A 17,292-nucleotide genomic window follows, 5' to 3' on the forward strand; every position below is an offset into this window, starting at 1 on the left:
GTCCTGTCCTGTCCTGTCCTGTCCTGTCCTGTTTGTCCTGTCCTGTCCTCTCCTCTCCTCTCCTCCCCTTTTCTCCGCCCTTCCCTTTCCTCCCCCTCCCCTCTTTTCTCTTCTTTTCTTTTCTTTTCTTTTCTTTTCTTTTCTTTTCTTTTCTTTTTCCTTTTCCTTTCTTTTCTTTTCCTTCCAGCTTGTCAGGCCTTACATGGAAATACGGGCCCTGCATTGGGTGCCGGTGTCCATCGGTTTTTATTCCCCATGCTTTTGATAATTCTTCTCTTTTTTCCTAGGCTGGATTTTCAGCCACAGCTGAAGAATATTTCACCACCAGTTTGGTGACTCCGTCATCTCCATATTCTTTACTTCTACTCTGGCTTCTTTTTGGATCATTAACTCCACCCATACCATCTTATTGTCCCTGCATGTGCCAGTTTATAAATGATGCCCAGTCAGACCCAGGAATACACTCTTCCTCAACTCTAAGGATGGCTGTCACTCCACCTCATTTTTCCTTTGTTCCCACCTCCTCTGTAGTGAAATGTGACACCCTTTTCCTTTATGATTTTAGACGGGGTCTCACTGTGTTAACATATAGACACCTCTGGCCTCAAATTTACAGACTCCCACTTGCCTCTGCCTTCCAGATCCTGATTGTAAAGGTTTGTGCCACCACACCTGGCTTATAATCTGTACTCTAGTTTGTCTGTTTCTTTACTCCTCTTTGCTATACAACCCCTCATCATTTTTCTAGTTCTTTCAACTATTATATGCTAAACATCATAGTAAGTGCATCTGAGTTTGTAACTTCTGGCTGGCAGAGATTTTATCCTTCTTAAGTTAAACTTACTGAGACCCAAAGCCCTTATGAGGCCCCCTGGCTTTATGAAGATTTTGGAGAGATGATCTTATCCCATCCTCCTTTTTTACTTCTCTCTCTGTATTCTTGGATAACCTTACATCTAACTACACCTTGGAACACCCTTTCATACTTACCTCCTATGCAGCAAATGACAGAAACCTTATTTTTGCAACTTGACAATATAGCCAGTGGATGATTCAGATATAGGCCTGTCTAGTTGTTCAGTATGTTGTAAGACCTGTCATTGGCAAGTTTCTATTGGCTATTATATGGATGTTATATGCCCATATTTTCCTTATTATCAGAAAAAGGAGAGAATGTCTGTATCTCAACTATATTTATGTCATTTCTTTAAAGATGGTGATTGGTCTTGTAAGTTCACCCCTGGGTCAGTCGCTGAAACTTGAGTTACATTCTTGCCTCTGAGCAGTGCCAAACAATTGAAAATCGCTTTAACCACAACAAGTTGGGTAAATACAATTCCCAAAAGGAACAGAGGTTCACCAGAAAAAAGACAAAACAGGCCGGGCAGTGGTGGCACATATCTTTAATCCCAGCACTACTGAGGCAGAGGCAGGCAGATCTCTGTGAATTCAAGGCCAGTCTGGTCTACAAAGAGAGTTCCAGGACAGCCAAAACTGTTAAACAGAGAAACCCTGTCTTGAATCCTCCCGCAAAACAAAAACAAAAGCAAAAACAAACAAACAAAAAAAACCAAAACAACAAAAAACCCAACAAAACAAACAAACAAACAAACCCAAAGGGTCCCCCATCCCACTCCAACAAGACAACTAAACCCCTAAGAAGTAGCTATGTAGATGTTGCCTCCACTGTGATTACTTTTCTGGAAGCTTTCCATATCGTCTTCCACTTAATTATCATAGCAATGTTAGAAACGTGTTTACCAGGTAGAATGCAAGTGGAAGCTGCTGTCTTGACCTGTGTACCTGCTGAAATAGAGAATCAATAGGGACAACACTGGTGTGGTGTGGTGATGGCGGTGTCTCCTTACTCCTGGTGGGACAGTAATGCATGATAACATTTCCAAAGCATTATAAACATTTTCTTAGCACATTCACAAGCATGTTCTAATTGCAGAGTAGCCGACTATTTCACCTCAAAATTTGAAAGCCTCAATTGATAGCTGCACCTAGGTATGTGGCTCCAGAAGGCTAAGTTTTTCAACTTCTGCTGTATGGCTGGGTTTTATTGTCTCCTCTCTCTCTCTCTCTCTGTCTCTGTCTCTCTCTCTCTAAGATGTATTTGTTTCATGGTTATGTGTGCTTTTCCTGCATGTATGTATGTGTGCCATGTGCATGCCTGTGGAAATTACAAATTGTTTTGAGCCTGTACGTAGGCATTGGGAATCAACCCTAGGTCCTATGCAAGAACAAGTACTCTTTTTGTTGTTGTTGTTGTTCCTTTTTTCTTTTTGTTTGTTTTTTTCTCATACACTACATTCCAACTGCAGCCTCTGTACCCCCTTCCTCCCAGCGCCCCACTGCCTCTTCTTCACCCAGATGCACTGCTTTTTTGTCTTCTTTCAGAAGAGACCAGGCCTCTTGAGCCATTTCTCCACATCCCATTAGCTTCTTCTGTTAGACTTATATCTGTTAAGAATAACAATAACCATATACAGAGGCCATCCTTTCAAAGGCCAAACAGTATAGTTAGCACCATTAGAGATAAGCACTTTTGTCAAGGTCTCACATCAGTACCATGAACGTCAGAGTCAGGGTGGCAGGAAGGACATGGTCCAGAGCGAGAGTTTCATGAGTCAGCGTAGACAAATGTGATTATCATAAGTGGCCAACTTGCCTTCAATTGGTTCAAATCTAACCTGATTCTGTGCCTGTACATTTTCCCATGAAGAAGTAGATATTTTACAAACAGATATAGAAATGTCATCTAAAACTTGGGTGCCCTTTGTCATCTTCTAATCTAGGTTACTATCTGTTCATAATTTGATAAGGACCAAGACAATGAGTTTTTTTGTTTGTTTGTTTTTGGGTTTTTTTTTCTTCGTATATATTTTTATTTTTCCAATAATATTGTAGGCCTAAGTCAAATTCTTTCTATAGCATTTGGCTGGGCCTTGTGTGATCATGGTTATCCTACACTGTAGGCCTTCCAGAGCTCAGATATGACTCAGCTGGCTTAAGACTCAGGGCTATGCAGTGTGTTTGCATCTGCAAGTAGATGACTTTTAAAGGTTGAGTCTTCTTAAGTCTCCGTGGTATCCAGTAATAAAAGTTTGGAATTCTATTCTAAATAAAACGTAATATAATTATGTAGGACTGTTTCCTGAGCATTACATCATATCTTCTTTAAGCCAGTTTGGCCCTGTGTTGCTCAGTGCCTGCAAACTGATATGTGGCCACTATGAGTTCTATGCTCTCTGAAAACTGTTTATATATTCTCTCTTGTCCTGATATTAGAATGGAACTCATAATTCCTGCTCTAGTCAGAGGAAAGTACACTGTGATGCTCAGAATTCACATAATTGTTAAGTTTGTGATGAACTGATATTTCTTTTTTAAAGTGTTGCACCCACTCGCCGTTTCAGCCTTCAGCTCCTAGAGAGAAATTGAAATCTGTTTTTTGCTGTTTAAGGGGAACATGATGTTTGACAAACACAGAGTGAGTTACTATGGCATTCTGACTGGCATAGCTGCTCCAGGCAGTTTACTAACACAATTGTTAAGTAAGTTGAGCAGCCTTTGAAAGTAGGTTTGTATTTATTTACATGTGTTCATCCAATAAGTTGCTGTGGTCTCTTTGCATTTCATCTTGTCCGTTGTACCTGGTGGACCCCTGCAGTCATGTGGGGCACTGGCACCTCCTTAGGACCTTGGGAAAAGGCAGGTTAAAATTTCATTGTTTTGAGTTGGAGCCTGTAAAGATCCCAGGTGACTCCCATGCTCTCTGGCTGTGGGCTCCTTTGTGAGTAATAAACATCTAGACTATTTCCCTTCTCAGAGAGAGGGATGCCCAAAAGTCTTGTTAAGAGTTACCTGGTATCTCCCATACTTGGCAAAGTGATTGGTACTAAGTAGATGTTCAATGTATGTCTATTGAATGAATGGATGGATGGGTGAGAGAACTCCCTGTATCTAAGTTTAGCATCAGTCTGAAGTATATCTATTTGAGAAAAATCCTAGATTCTGAAAAAGAAAGAGACTGAGTCTCCCTGATCAGCTTGCATCTGTGTTACTCTAATGGGACTCAGCAGCTGTTGCTAATATTTATGGCTGGGTTAAGTATTAGTATGGTGAGCCTATGAGGAATGGCTGCTACAAGTACAGTCTTGTGGCTTAATTTTTATTTGTATATCAGATACTTATTTTGTCTGATGTATGTAAATATGGTCTTTAGTGCAAATCATTACAGGGAAGCTATGACCTACCATTTGTGTAAAATTTTATAAGCATTATTTTATGCATACATGAGGAGAAATAACATGTAAGAGTTCAGACTCTTCTTCTAATAAGGAGTGGAAGCAAATATTTTCATTTCTTCCATCAGTATCTTAAAATATTATTACAGTCTATAGTCAAAATATAGCATTAAAACAAGACAATTTATGGGCATCATATCTCATGGCTGTTGAGAAGCTCTCAACTAAGACATGGGGGAGGGGTTCATTCAGGATGATGAGAACCTATGGTATTATTTTATTGCACTAGTACTCACTCTATCCCTCCTTCCTTTCCTCCCTCCCTTTCACCCCCTTCCTCTACAATCCTTCCTTTCTGTTTTTTATCTCCTTTTCTCTTTCCTCATTACCCACTACTTCCCTTCTATATCTGTCTATATAGCCAATCCAGTCTTGAATTTGTAATTTCCCTGCCTCAACCTCCCATATAATATATGGTTATAGGGGTCATAGGCATGAGCCACCAAGCTCAGTTAGTGATCACTTTTTAGTGACAGAAGCTGATATAGTAATATGAATATTTAAGTTCTACTTTTTTTGTTTTGTTTTTTGTTTGGTTTGGTTTTAGTTTCTGAGACAGGATTTCTCTGTGAAACAGCCCTGGTTGTCCTGGAACTCTTTCTGTAGTTCAAGGCTGGCCTTGAACTCATAGAGATCCTCCTACTTCTGCCCAACCTAGCTTCTACTTGTTTTAAATTTGGATAATTGAATATTTTCCTGTGTCAAATCCAAGTCATTGGTTTGTGTTTTATTGAACCACATAATTGTGTGTATGTGGCATGTATGTGTTTGTGCTCATGGACACATATTGAAGTCAGAGGTCAACATGTGGTGTTTCCCCTGATTGTTCTCCACCTTAGTTTTTGAGTCTCTTTCAAACCCAGAGCTAGCCAACAAGGCTGAGCTTGCTAGGTAGCAAATTCCAAAGAGCCTCCTGTCTGTCTCATGAACACTGGCATTACAGATATGTCCCACCATGCCTGCCTTTTTAACACTGGTGCTAGGGAACCAAAGTCAAGTCCTCTTTATCCCCAGTCTGTTTAGAAAAAGAACTGAGGATAAAGATGATACACCTAGATGAACCTGAGAAAAATGCTTTGCTGCAGGATTCCTCAGAGTTGCAGACACTTGGTGTGCATTTAACATCTCCAACAGACATTTCTCAGATTCACCAGGCCTTGGCAAGTACAGAGCTTTTAGGTACTATGAGTTATTCTATATTATATTTCATTTCTTTGCTCTCACTCAAAGATAATCCTTAAATTTTGTGTTTCTGGAGGATGTTTACTTGTGAAATGACCTATGTGTGTTTGAAAATTATAACAGATTGCTTAAAATGTGAGTCATTAGCAAATGTAACAGTGTTGCGATTTCTAGAGAGTAAATGTGTTTCTACCTTCCAGAACTCTGGGGCTATTACAACCTGTTGTCATTGAAGTGTTTTTTTTTTTTTTTTTTTTTTTTTTTCCTTTCTTTCTTTTCTTTTTTTTTTTTTTTTTTTTTGTTTGTTTTTTAAATCTTAGTTGCAGACCATGGCTTAAAGCTATTTCACATACTCTTTTAGCATGTTCATCTACACTGGAGAAATGTGTACTTCCACAGTCCTCTGGTGTCACACACCTGTCATATCCTTACAGACTTTTTTTTTTTTTAAACAAATGATAAAAATCCTTCTCTCTGGATTCTTGGAGCTGAGACATATCAGAGATGAGGAACATGGCAGCCATTGTCTGATTTTCAAGGTTAGTTTTCTCACTGGCTTGATTTTGAATATCTCGTACTCAGCCAAACACAAAGTCTACCTCTGTATCTTTCCTCTGCTATAAATCCTGATGCATTCACCTGTACAAGTTTGTCTTGGACTTTTCTGTTCTTGTGAGTTTGGGGAATGCATTTTTTTTCCCCCTTGAAGTAGATTTGTAATATAGGAACCAGATTGTAAATAAGGGCAGAATAAGTAAATCCTTCCAGAATACCCACTTCCTTTTTATTCTGATTTTCCCTTTTGCATTCTGTGATGCCTATGCTAAAGAAAAAACAGGTTTATGATAAAAAGAGAAAAATATTGTTAATTTAAGGAAATTATTGAAGTAGAAAATATTCTGTTCAACTGTTGACTGAGCTTTAAACTCAGATGCATGTAGATTTAGAAGCCTTGCTCTGGGAATAAAGTTCTGTCTGGACTCCACTGGTTTTCCTTCACAATATGTATTTTTTTTTAATTTATTATTTTACATGTTGATCCCAGTTCCCTCTCCCTCCCTCCCTCCCTCCCTCCTTCCCTCCCTTTTACCCTCTCTGCCCTCTCACATGCACTCTAACCACCCTCCCCTCCCATCCCCCCACCCCATTCCATATGTAGGGGAATACCATCCAGTTGGGGTCATGTAGATCTGACAGGTCATGTGAACTAGGGACTAGGGCTTCTCTCCTGTCTCTAGATTAAGGCAGTTATCCCTCCATGGGGGATGTGTTCGCAAGGTCCTTTTGTGCACCAGGGATACATCCTGGCTCCACTGTCTGAGGTCTCTTAGACTGCTCAGTCCTTCTGGCTGAGACCCATAATCAGGGGGGCCTGAGTCAGCCCCATACTGGCTTCCCAGCTATCAGTCTGGGGGCCTGTTGGCTCCTCCTTGTTCAGGTCAGCTGTCTCTATGTGTTTCTGCAGCATGGTCTTGTCCTCTCCATCTGCATCTGGGTTCTAGTTCGACTCAGTGTTTATGTATGGGTGTTTGCTCCTGTTTCCAACAGGCATTAGATGAGGGCTCCATGGATAAGTTAGTTGTTGATCTCACTCTCCGGGAAGGGCATTTATGGTAGCCTTTCCACAGAAGCTCAAATTGTTAGTTGGCAGCAGTCTTGTAGTTCTCTAGACCTTTCTTTGTGTTCAATTTTATCTTCAAACCAATATTGGCTCTCTCTTTTATGTTCTCTCTCTGTCTCTGTCTCTGTCTCTGTCTGTCTCTGTCTCTGTCTCTCTCTCTCTCTCTCTCTCCTGTCTTTTTTTCCTAACCGGGCTTAATCTTCCTGGTCACACGTGTTTTCCTTTGCTCCCCGTCATTTTCTCCTACTTCTCTCTCCATTCCCTGACCCCCCCCCCCACACTTCCCCTGTGCTCTGGGGGACTTGTCCCTTCCCAGTTCTGTGAGGGACTTTATATGAATCTCTTAGAATACGCCTTGTATCCTAGTTCCTCTCGTGGTGTGAATTATAGGCTGGTGATCTTTTGCTCTAGGTCTAAAGTCCATATATGAGTGAGTACATACTATGTTCCTCTTTTTTTGTGACTGGGTTATCTCATTCAGGATGGTTTCTTCAAGTGCCATCCACTTGCCTTTGAATTTCAAGATACCATTATTTTTTTTCTGCAGAGTAGTATTCCATTGTATAGATATGCCACATCTTCAATATCCATTCTTCAATGGAGGGGCATCTAGGTTGCTTCCAGGTTCTGGCTATTACAAATAGTGCTGCTATGAACAAAGTTGAACAGATGTCTTTGTTGCATGGATGTGAATCCTTTGGGTATATGCCTAACAGGGGGATTGCCAGGTCCTGTGGTAAACTAATTCCCATTTTCCTGAGGAACCGCCATACTGATATCCAAAATGGCTGTACTCCCACCAGCAGTGGAGGAGTGTTCCCCTTTCTCCACATCCTCTCCAACATAAGTCATCACTGGTGTTTCTAATTTTAGCCATTCTGGCAGGAGTAAGATGGTATCTCAAAGTTGTTTTGATTTGCATTTCCCTGATAGCTAAGGATGTTGAGCACTTTCTTAAGTGTCTTTCAGCCTTTTTGATTTCCTCTATTGAGAATTCTTTCTTCAGTTCTGTACCCCATTTTCTAAATAGGGTTATTTGGTGTTTTGGCGACTAGTTTCATGAGTTCTTTGTATATTTTGGAGATCAGCCCTTTGTTGGATATAGGATTGGTGAAAATCTTTTCCCAGTCTGTGGGCTGCCATTTGGTCTTGTCCACTGTGTCCTTTGCCTTACAGAAGCTTCTAAGTTTAAAGAGGTTCCATTTATTAATTGTTGCTCTCAGTGTCTGTGCCCTTGGAGTTATGTTCATGAAGCGGTCTCCTATACCAATTTGTTCAAGAGTACCTCCTGCTTTCTCTTCTAAGAAGTTCAATGTGGCTGGATTGATGTTGAGGTCATTGATCCATTTGGACTTGAGTTTTGTGCATGGTGACAGACATGGGTCTATCTGCAGTCTTCTACACACCCTCATCCAATTGTGCCAGCACCATTTGTTGAAGATGCTGTCTTTGCCCCATTGTATAATTTTAGCTGTTTTGTCGAAAATCAGGTGTTCATAGGTGTGTGGGTTAATATCAGGATTTTCAATTGGATTCCATTGGTCTACCTGTCTATTTTTGTGCCAATACCAGGCTGTTTTCAGAACTATACCTCTGTAGTAGAGCTTAAAGTCAGGAATGGTGATGCCCCCTGAAGTTCTTTTATTGTATAGGGTTGTTTTGGCTATCCTGGGTCTTTTGTTTTTCCATATAAAGTTGATTATTATCCTTTCAAGGTCAGAGAAGAATTGTGCTGGGATTTTAATGGGGATTGCATTGAATCTGTAGATTGCTTTTGGCAAGATTGCCATTTTTACTATGTTAATCCTACCTAACCAAGAGCATGGGAGAATTTTCCATTTTCTAGTATCTTATTTAATTTCTTTCTTTAGAATCACAAAGTTCTTATTATATAGGTCTTTTACTTGTTTGGTAAGCGTTACACCAAGATACTTTATGTTGCTTGTGGCTATTGTAAAGGGCGATGTTTCTCTGATTTCTTTCTCTGTCTCTTTGTTGTCTAAAAAAGTAGGGCTACTGATTTTTTTTTGAGTTTATCTTCTATCCTGCTTGTTTGCTGAAGGTGTTTATCAGCTGTAGGAGTTCCCTGGTAGAGTTTATTGGGTCGCTTATGTAAATTATCATATCATCTGCAAATAGAGACAGTTTGACTTCTTCCTTTCCAATTTGGATCCCCTTGATCTCCTTTTGTTGTCTTATAGCTTTAGCTAGAATTTCCAGTATGATATTGAAGAGATATGGAGAGAGAGGGCAGCCTTGTCTTGTTCCTGATTTTAGAGGAATCGGCTTAAGTTTCTCTCCATTCAGTTTGATGTTGGCAGTTGGTTTGCTGTATATTGCTCTTATTATGTTTAGGTATGTTCCTGTTATCGCTGATCTCTCCAATACCTTTATCATGAAAGGGTGTTTAATTTTGTCGAAGGCTTTTTCCGCATCTAGGGATGAAACCTACTTGGTCATGGTGGATGATTTCTTTGATGTATTCTTGAATTCGGTTTGCCAGTATTTTATTGAGTATTTTTGCATCAATGTTCATCAAGGATATTGATCTTTAGTTTTCTTTCTTAGTTGTGTCTTTGTGTGGCTTGGGTACCAAGGTTATTGTGGCCTCATAAAAAGAGTTTGGCAATGAACCTTCTGTTTCTATTTTGTGGAAGAGTTTGAGGAGTAGTGGTATTAGTTCTTTTTGAATGTCTGGTAGAATTCTGCACTGAATCCATTTGGCCCTGGACTTTTTTGGTTGAAAGGCTTTCAATGACTGCTTCTATTTCATTGCAGGTTATAGGTCTATTTACGTTGTTTGTCTGTTCTGGATTTAATTTTGGTAAGTGATAGTTATCCAGAAATTTGTTCATTTCCCTTTGGATTTTCAATTTTTGTGGAATACAGATTTTCAAAGTATGACCTGAAAATTGTCGGGATTTCCTCTGTGTCCGTTGTTTCTGATTTTGTTAATTTGCATATTTTCTCTCTGCTTTTTTGTTAGTTTGGATAAAGGTTTGTCTATCTTGTTGATCTTCTCAAAAAACCAACTCTTCGTTGCATTGATTTTTTTGTATTGTTTTCCTGGTTTCTATTTTGTTGATTTCAGCCCTCAAGTTGATTATTTCCTGGCATCTACTCCTACAGGGTGAGTTCACTTCTCTCTGTTCTAAGGTTTTCAGTTGTGCTGTTAATTCTCTTATGTGACTATCCTTTGTTTTCTTCATATGGGCACTTAGTGCAATGAACTTACCTCGTAGCACTGCTTTCAAGGTGTCCCATAAGTTTGGGTATGTTGTGTCCTCATTCTTGTTGAATATTAGAAAGTCCTTAATTTCTTTCTTTATTTCTTCTTTGACTCAGGTGTGGTGCAATTACACATTGTTCAGTTTCCATGAGTTTGCAGTTTGCAGCCCTAACTGGGCCCAGACTCACCTCTGGGTGAGTGGCTGGTGGAAGAGGACAAAGGCCGAGCTGATACTGGGGAAGTTTCTGCATGGTAGTGGGATCTCACTGGGAACTGGCACTCTCTAGCTGAGGCCTCTTTCTTTAGCAGAGGCCCTGCTTTAGGGGTCAAGCATCTTGCAGGCCAGAACTCAGTGTGGACCTGCAGAGATAGGCGGATCTCTGGGAGGGGCCCGGGACTCCAGCAGAGTACTGGAGGTGGGGGTCAGAGACCAAGCAGGTGGAAATTACAGGTGGTCTCTCATGGATAGGCAGGTTTCCTTTGTTCAGAGTTGCTCTGAGAAGTCCCCAAAGTAGTGTGGACTGTTGGCTCCTCCCTCTGTCCCAGTGCTCAACCAGCCGGCAGGACAGTGGGCATGGTAGAGCACAGGGTAGGGGGGGCAGGATCGCGGTGGGGATGGGTGGGGGTGTATCAGAGCTCCAAGGGTGCTCTCGATGGGGACAGGACACAGGGCAGGGGGATCCAGGGCCAACCCAGGGAGTTCATGGGGGGGAGGTTGTAGGGGAGAGGCTGCCCCAATTGGGCCCAGACTTACCTCTCCACAGTATGTAATTCTTTAGCATGGGCAGAGAGGTGCCTTCTAATCTAACCTGCTTAGGAGTTGCTAGATATGGTTATTACTAACTAGAGCCTTAGGAATTGACTAGGACAAAATTGAAGGCTTATAGGAAGCAGGTTCTTCTCCTTTTGCCCACATGCTTGAGGCCTGAGATCTTACCTGAAGATATTAGGAAAGTTGTATCAAAGATATGAGAACTTCAGGTTTTACTGCTGTCATAAATATACATACTTAGTCACATAACCATGATCATCTCAGACTCAGGAAATTTTTATATAGGAGAAGAAGGAAGCTGAATCTCCTCTTCACCCTTAACAGCTCATTCTTTTTTTTTTTTTTTCCCAAGACAGGGTTTCTCTGTGGTTTTGGAGCCTGTCCTTGAACTAGCTCTGGCCTTGAACTCACAGAGATCTGCCTGCCTCTGACTCCTGAGTGCTGGTATTAAAGGCGTGTGCCATCACTGCTAGACTTCACAGCTCATTCTTATAAAGATTGAATTTAGCATGTGTAAGTGCTCTCATTGTTTGTATTTAGATACTTCTAAATCTCATCAGTGGCAATGTGTATTTATGTAATAGAAGTGTGTAGTTGTTTGTTTTACTCTTTAGGCTTCACACTCTTTGGGAGGCCTGCCACCCAGCTCCCAATTAAATATACATATGGAGGCTTATTCTTTATGCCTGCCAGGCCTTAGCTTGACTTGTTTCTAGCCAGCCTTTCTTTACTTAAATTATCCCATCTATCTTTTGCCTCTGGGCTTTCATCTTTCTCTTTTCTGTATACCTTTATTTACTTCCAACTCCATGGCTTGCTGTGTATCTGGGTGGCTGGTCCCTGATGCCCCCCTCCTTTTCTTGCTCCTTGATCTTCCTTTCCTAGATTTCTCCTTATTTATTCTCTCTGCCTGCCAGCTCTGCCTATCTTTTCTGTTGTGTTGGTATTGGCCATTCAGCTCTTTATTAGACCAATCAGGTGTCTTGAGACAGGCACACTAACACAGCTTCACAGTTAAACAACTGCAACATAAAAGAGTGTAACATATCTTTGCATCACTAAAAAAAAATTCCATAGCATAAACAAATATAACACATTTCAATTAATATTCCTCAATACAAATGTATGTGCAGTGGGCATGCACATGTGTGTTCTTGCACAATGGAGGCCAGAGAACAGGCTCAGGTATTGTTCTTTGGGTGCCATTCAGCTTGCATTTTGATACAGGAGCTCTCAGTGGCCTGAGCTCACCACCAGTCAGTAATCCACAGGGTCCCATTGAGCCCCACCATCATGTTCAGCCCTTAAAAATGGTGGTCATACCCAGATAGTCATGCTTGCAAGGCAACCCCATTATTAATGAAACTCCCGAGCCCATCTTGATTATTTTCTTAGCTTTGTTTTAGAGTATACATATAATCTTAAGGTTGTTATGGGAATCAGTAAGCATGTTAATCGTAATTGTCTATGTACTTTTTCAAGTAGTTCTAGTATCCTCATTGGGCCGAGGAAATTGAGCCTTGAGAAATATCCAAGCCCATGAGAGATTTCAGGAAATGAGCATTTTCTGAGCTCTTATGAGCTAAGCACATTTTTTTTGTCTTTAATATTTTTATTTAAATAAAAAACAATCATTATTTCACATACCAATGTCAGTTCCCTCTCCCTCCTGTGCTCCCATTCCCCCTATCAATTCCCCATCCCAGCCCATATCCACTCTTCAGGGAGGGTGAGGCCTCCCATGAGAGATCATCAAAGTCTGTCACATCGTTTGAGGAAGGGCCTAGGCCCTCCCCACTGTATCTAGGCTGAGAGAGTAACCTTCTATGTTGAACAGGCCCCCAAAGTCCATTCATGCACTAGGGATAAATACTGGTTCCATTGCCAGAGGCCCCATAGACTACCCAGGTTTTCCAAGTGACACCCACATTCAGGGGGCCTGGCTTGGTCTTAGGCTGGTTCTCCAGTTGTCAGGCTGGGGACTGTGAACTTTCACTTGCTCAGGTCAGCCGTTTCTGTGGGTTTCCCCAGCATGGTCTTGACCCTTTTGCTCATCACTTCTCCCTTTCTATAACTGAACCCTAGGAGCTTGACTTATTGTTCAACCACGAATCTCTGCTTCTGCCTCTCTCCATCATCCACTAGATGATGGGTGCTCCATAATGGCATCAATCTATTAGAGGGGAAGGGCACTCAAGGTAGCCTCTCCACCATTGCTTAGACTCTCAGTTGCGGTCATTCTGGTCGATCCCTGGACATTTCCCTAGTGCCAGATTTCTTGTTAAGCCCATAATGTCTCCCTCTATTAAGGCATCTCTTTCCTTGCTGTCTTTCTCTGTTCTTTCCCCAGTTTGACCTTCCTGATCCCTGTCCTCCTCCTCCATCCCCTTCTCCTTTCCTCTTTCTCCTATCTGTCTCCCCCATGCTCCCAATTTACTCAGGAGATCTTGTCCCTTTCCCATTCTCCAAGAGACCATGTATGTCCCTCTTAGGGTCCTCCTTGTTTCCTAGCTTCTATGGGGTTGTGGATTTTAGGGTGGTTATCCTTTGCCCTATGTCTGTTATCTACATATGGAAACTTATTATTTTTAAAGTGACTCACTTTGAAGATTATTATGAATTTTTAGAAGTGTTTAGATTATTGCTCCTGCTGCTTTTCTTCCTCTCTCTCTCTCTCTCTCTCTCTCTCTCTCTCTCTCTCTCTCTCTCTCTCTCTCTCTCTCTTCATAGCTCAAAACTGAAGCAAGTCACTAAGTGAGGTTCCAGGCCTGTCTTAACAAGCCAGACTGGCAGGAATTACTAGTAGGACTCTGGAGGCTGGCAGGGTATAATCAGGATGCTGGCCTTTTGGACTATGGTGAAGACCCTCTTCCTGATTTGCTGATGGCCACCTTCTCTCTGTGTTCATGTGTAGGAGAGAGGAAGAGAGGAACAAAAAAACTTTAATGTCTTTTCTGATGAGACTACTACTGTGATCTCAAGGGCCCTGCTCTCATGGCCTCATCTGACCATATCCCTTTATCCCATATCCAAATCCTGTCACATTAGAGGGTAAGGGCTTTGTATAAGATCAGTAAATAATACCTCCTGTACTGAAACTAGAAATTAAATAAAAAATTGAGAAATACTGATAAGCTATGTATAAAATACAAATGGTAGTTATCTTTGGATAGTAGGATTATAAAAAAATTTTCTTAATTTTAATTAATTGAAAGAATGTTGCCTTTATAACTGGAGAAACACAATAGTATTACTTTCAAATAATACTATGGATTATAGGATTTCATAATAGTTTTGAAATTTTCACAATTAAATTTTATTTTGATGGAATTTTCCTGAGAAATAATGAAAGTACCTATTGTGTTGAGCATTTGGCTCCAGACCCATAGCAGAGCCCAATAAGTAGTTGTCATCCTTCCTCTATTTCCTCCTATGGCAATACACTTACAGTGTAGATAGTAATAATGCTTGCTACTATACTGACATGTGAGTTATATTGGGCACACAACATAGAAAAAGGAAATCTACAGTAGCTACAGAAAAAGACAGACACATTTGTTCTAACATTTTAAAACTGAATTAATAAACAAAGGAACCATGTTTTCCCGGCCGCTGGTCCCACTGCCATGCCAGCCCCAAATAATACACAGAGTCATTATATTAGATATAAATGCAGTTGGCCAGTTACTTGTTTCTTATTGGCTAGCTCTGTCTTAAGAATTAATCCATTTCTGTTAATCTAAATATTTCCACGTGGTCTCATCTTACTGGAGAGTGGGGCCAGCATCTGCTCTCTCCAATCTCTCCATGTTGACTCCTCCCTACTACTTCCTCGAATCCTCCTTGTCTCCTAGTCCCGCCTATCTTGCTTTCCTATTGGCCAACAGTGCTTTATTCATTAACCAGTATGAGAAATATATTTACAGAATGACATCTCCCATTAATGTAGTGTATCTATTTAATGTAGTCACAGAAAAAGATAGGCACAGTTAGTTCTAACAGTTTAAAACTGAGTTAATAATGTATTTACTGTTTAATTAATCTCTTAGGTTCTAAAAACCTAAACTAATTAAAGAACTATTGGATCATTTTTATTAATGTTTAATGACAAATTTAACACTGATTAATTGCATCTTTGTAAAATCATGCAGGCAAATTGAGATAGTGGGAATGCTCAAGGCAACTTTAGACATCTTATCTCTCACTGTGAAAGCTTGGGGCAATGTTCTTGGATGTGCTTGATGGCTTGCCCTGTAAGAACCCTCTATTCTGCATTTCCTCAAGCATAGTTTTTTATTGTGCATTCTCTTGTGTATAGTCTGTCACTGGATGTTTTTTCTCAATTAATCCCACATCTGAATGTAATATTTCTAGTTTTTCGGGTCTATAAATCAATAGGTTAGAGATGGCTTGCAAGGTACTCATGTTTTTTGTCACGTAGGGACCTGACTGCTTGCCAAATAAATCACAATGTTATGATATATTATTTCCAGTTGTTATAAATTTTCAATATTTATTGTATCAGTCATACAAAGTCAGGATTCAGTTATTTAATTTCACTTATGTCTGTATTTGAGACAAGAATCCTTTTCTCCATTAGTGAGTTTTAGTGTCCTTCTCTCTTGGAGTCAAATTCCAAGCATGCCTATACAAGCAACCACAGAATCCACACAGAAACAAACAGGAACAAACTGCTTCTGTGTTTACAGATGAACTAAAACATGTACCCTGGTCAACTATTTCTAAAATTACATTCTTATTTTAACTGAAATGGGCATTTATTTATTTATATAGATACTTTAGAGGATTTTTGCCACTATTGCTTAGTAATCTGGTTCTTCAACATCAGTGAAACATGGCTAGCTTACTCCCTGTATTGTGGACCCATGATATTCATTGGGCACTCAAACAGATACCTGACAAGTGATCCTCAGATGTGAAAACACAAACTCTTTTGAACCCCGGGCTAGTTCTGCGCATGGCTAATGCTAACTACCAGAGTTACCTTCTTAAATTCTATTTTGGCAATGACAGAAACAACAACAAAACAAAACCCTCCAACTTTCTTTCCATTTTATCAACAGGACACAAAAATTGCTTCATTGGAGCGAAACATCCGGGACCTGGAGGATGAAATCCAGATGTTGAAAGCCAATGGTGTGCTCAACACAGAAGACCGAGAGGAGGAGATCAAACAAATCGAGGTGTACAAAAGCCACTCCAAGTTTATGAAGACCAAGGTGGGTTGTGGAGTCTCAGCCTTTTATGATCTGGATTCGAGGAGAAGGTTATGGTTCACCTGCTTACTTTTCCAAAGACCCACACAGTCTGCCTCATGTTACATGAAATATATAGATAGTAAAGAAGAGCATGGGAATTTTTACATTAAAAATAAAGGATACAAAAGGGAGTCTGAGGAAATCATTAGTGGGGTATCTACTCTGTGAGGTTCATGGTGGGCAGCCTTGTGTTTCTCTGTCTCTAGAGTTCACAGGGTTTTAGTCTTTTCCACATTTCCAACTACCAGCACTCTTTTCTTTGAATTGCTGTTCCTTCTGTTTCTTGTCCTTTCCCTGGAAGCTGTTAGCACATCTCAGTTCTATTAGTATATTCTGGTTTTAGCATAAGACAAATAATTTTAAGTGTCAGTGCTTCCATTTAGTCAAATTATTCAACTTGTCTAAGTTGGGGTTTCTTCATTTGTGAAACAGGGGTCAGAAAGGAAGCCCATTATAGAGCTGATATGATGTTTCCCAGAGATTGTTCATTCCAAGCAGCTGGTCAGCCTTGCCTGGTCTCCAGGAAGCCCTCAGCAAGCACTGGGTGTGGCTGTCTGTGTTCTTGTTTCTCACTTGTTACTCTTCAATGTTTAGCAAGCATTACTAGAGGAATCTGCTCCATTGATTTATATCACTATTGTCAGTTCAAAGAACTGGCTTCTATTTTTCAGAATTTAACGTTGGGCTAGTTGTGACTAAAAGATCTGAAATGATCAGTTTTATATATACACAACCATCACGCTTATGATTAGCCACAAAGAGATCTTTTGAGATTTTGAGATGCTTTAATTTTTTATTGAAAATAGATTCTTCTGTCATATAATAATTCTAACCACAGTTTTCCCTCCTTCCACTCCCCCTAGCCCTCACAACTTCCCATCTCCACTCTCCCTCCC

The 17,292-nt window shown here is 40.4% G+C and overlaps 1 protein-coding gene across 1 annotated transcript in view; it reads left to right on the top strand.

Moving 5' to 3' along the window:
- Nucleotides 1-17,292, top strand: part of Erc2 (ELKS/RAB6-interacting/CAST family member 2) — an 877,816-nt gene that overhangs the window by 277,076 nt on the left and 583,448 nt on the right. Inside the window, exon 7 of the mRNA XM_051176767.1 lies at nt 16,202-16,357. Coding sequence (XP_051032724.1) covers nt 16,202-16,357 — 156 coding nt within the window. The remainder of the gene's footprint in view (nt 1-16,201; nt 16,358-17,292) is intronic.

Source organism: Phodopus roborovskii, unplaced genomic scaffold, assembly GCF_943737965.1.
Source record: "Phodopus roborovskii unplaced genomic scaffold, PHOROB, whole genome shotgun sequence".
In the NCBI taxonomy this organism is placed as follows: domain Eukaryota; kingdom Metazoa; phylum Chordata; class Mammalia; order Rodentia; family Cricetidae; genus Phodopus; species Phodopus roborovskii.